Source organism: Camelina sativa, chromosome 7, assembly GCF_000633955.1.
Source record: "Camelina sativa cultivar DH55 chromosome 7, Cs, whole genome shotgun sequence".
NCBI lineage: Eukaryota > Viridiplantae > Streptophyta > Magnoliopsida > Brassicales > Brassicaceae > Camelina > Camelina sativa.
In genome coordinates, this window is record NC_025691.1 from 3599629 (window position 1) to 3602141 (window position 2513).

The 2513-nt window shown below is 38.8% G+C and overlaps 1 protein-coding gene across 2 annotated transcripts in view; it reads left to right on the forward strand.

Moving 5' to 3' along the window:
• LOC104700160 (protein argonaute 6) overlaps window positions 1–1804 on the forward strand; it is a 6764-nt gene extending 4960 nt beyond the window's left edge. For both annotated transcript variants that reach the window (XM_010415624.2, XM_010415625.2), the window contains exons 16-23: window positions 109–245; window positions 360–425; window positions 515–578; window positions 684–795; window positions 878–951; window positions 1066–1160; window positions 1253–1284; window positions 1388–1804. In XM_010415624.2, the coding sequence (XP_010413926.1) occupies window positions 109–245; window positions 360–425; window positions 515–578; window positions 684–795; window positions 878–951; window positions 1066–1160; window positions 1253–1284; window positions 1388–1527 (720 nt within the window). In that variant the 3' untranslated portion in view covers window positions 1528–1804. The remainder of the gene's footprint in view (window positions 1–108; window positions 246–359; window positions 426–514; window positions 579–683; window positions 796–877; window positions 952–1065; window positions 1161–1252; window positions 1285–1387) is intronic.

Sequence of the window (2513 nt, forward strand, 5' to 3'; positions counted from 1 at the left end):
GTAGCAGCGGTATTGGTTATGTGTCTTGTTCTCTTTGTGTGTCCATTGTTTCTGGTTTTCTTAGGATCTGATTCTTTATCTGTTTACTTTCTCGACCTCCGCTACTAGGTTGTTGGTTCAAAATCCTGGCCCTTAATCTCAAGGTATAGGGCAGCTGTAAGAACTCAGTCACCACGTCTGGAGATGATTGATTCGCTCTTCCAACCTATCGAGAACACTGAGAAAGGAGATAACGGTATCATGAAGTATGTGAAGCCTAATTTATCAGCTTTATTTTGGAATTAAATTAACAACTTATGAGATATCGTACTGTAGATGTTTCAGTGTCTTCTCCATGTTTGTTTATTTGTTTCCAATAGCGAACTATTTGTAGAGTTCTACCGGACAAGCAGGGCACGGAAGCCTAAGCAGATTATCATTTTCAGGTACTAGCAAAACATTTACTGTTAATCTCTGTTGTCTTACCTCCAAAATCAAAAAGTCTATCCTTACCCAAACCTTGGGCATTTGATAGGGATGGTGTGAGTGAATCACAGTTCAACCAAGTCTTGAACATCGAGGTGGACCAAATTATTAAGGTCTTGTTTCAAAGTCCCATGGCTGGCAAATTCTGATTTCAATCTATTATTCAAATTCTAGTGAAGATATTATCAACAGTTATGCTTCTTTTCAACATCGCGCAGGCCTATCAACGTCTTGGTGAATCTGATGTGCCAAAATTCACTGTCATTGTGGCTCAAAAGAACCATCACACCAAGTTGTTTAAAGCTAAGGGTCCTGAAAATGTTCCTGCAGGTAAAAAAATACTTTTAATTCTTCATCAGCACACTACGATTCTATTTCTTTACAGAACAAATTAAAAAATCCCGTTTATCAGGGACTGTCGTGGACACCAAGATCGTACACCCAACAAACTATGATTTTTACATGTGTGCTCATGCAGGAATATTAGTAAGTTTAGGCCAAAAATTCTGACGCTTGTTTATTTTCAAAAGCTTCACTCCTCACGCCTTTATTAGTTATTGCAATCAACTCCACATGATGTTTCCCTCGATGATGTCTCAGGGAACTTCAAGACCGGCTCATTACCATGTTTTACTTGATGAGATTGGTTTCTCCCCCGATGACTTGCAGAATCTCATCCATTCTCTCTCCTATGTGTAAGTTCTCTCTCTCTAATGTCACTTACAATAAACAACTTAGCTTTACCATCACAAAGATCTAATCGTCTCGAATGATCGTGGTGTTCCAGCAACCAACGTAGCACAACTGCAACTTCGATAGGTAAACACTCCCTAATCAAACTCTCATTGCATCCTCTATTTCACTAGACAGAAACTAGACAACTCTTAACATTCAATGTGTCCTCTCTCTTTTGTGGACTCAGTGGCCCCAGTGCGGTATGCTCACCTTGCAGCAGCTCAGTTTGCGCAATTCACAAAGTCTTATGACATATCGGAGGACGGGAAAGTTCCAGAGCTTCCACGCCTGCACGAGAAAGTCGAAAGCAACATGTTCTTCTGCTGAGTAACATACAACCCAATCTTTTCTTGAGGGGAAAGTTTATCATTTTGCATATATCATCAGCATCATCATCTACTGTAGTACGGTTTCATTTTAGAAATTTAGAACTTAGAAGTATGGAGGCGAAAGAGCCTTGGCGTAGATTATTGAAAAAGAGGCTCTCAAGTTTTGCTTACCAAACGACAGCGATTGTTGCGTTTTGTTGCTTTTCTCCTTGATTATAATAATGTTTTTGGATTTTAGTAATTCCTGTCTTGACGACGGTAAAGTGAGTCTTTCAAACGGTCAAACCGGTCATAACAAACCGCGTCAAACCCACGTGCACTTTAGAAAGAAAAAAAAAAAAAATCACTTTGTAATGAAGTGGACGTTAGCACAGACAATCACATCCTTTTTTCACAATTGGGTTACGTGGCACGATACTGACGGGTCAGTAAGTAAGCTCTTACACTGCTCCCTAGACCACCAGAGCATTACCCCCCTTGGGTCCTACCTGGGCTTGCGCGATGACAGGAGATTTCTTGTGCATGAATCAAAAGAAACCCGTTTTACTATTTTGCCCTTCCCCTATCTCTTAGTAGTAACTTTTGTTTTCTTCTAGTTTACGACGAGACGAGACGAGAGACGACGAGTCAACAAGAAGCGTTGGCTTGGTCACAAAGCCTGTTTTGAACTGTTTACGAATCGTGTCTGCTTTTTTTTTTTGGTTGTCCCTCGAAGTTATCTAAAGCCGGTTTGACTTTTACTTGATTTTTATTATTTTAATTTTCTTATCGTAATTCAGAATCATAACAAAAAAAATTTAATACAACTCTCCATTTCAGATATGTACACAAGTAAACCAAATTATGATACACATAGTGATAAAAGAAAAGAAACAAAGAAATTTGTTTTTTCTTTAACTTGTGAGTTGAATTTTATATAGTTAGAATTGCTTTTAAGACAATAATCCTAGTTGTATGTAAACCCTTCGAACCTGTAGAGTCTAG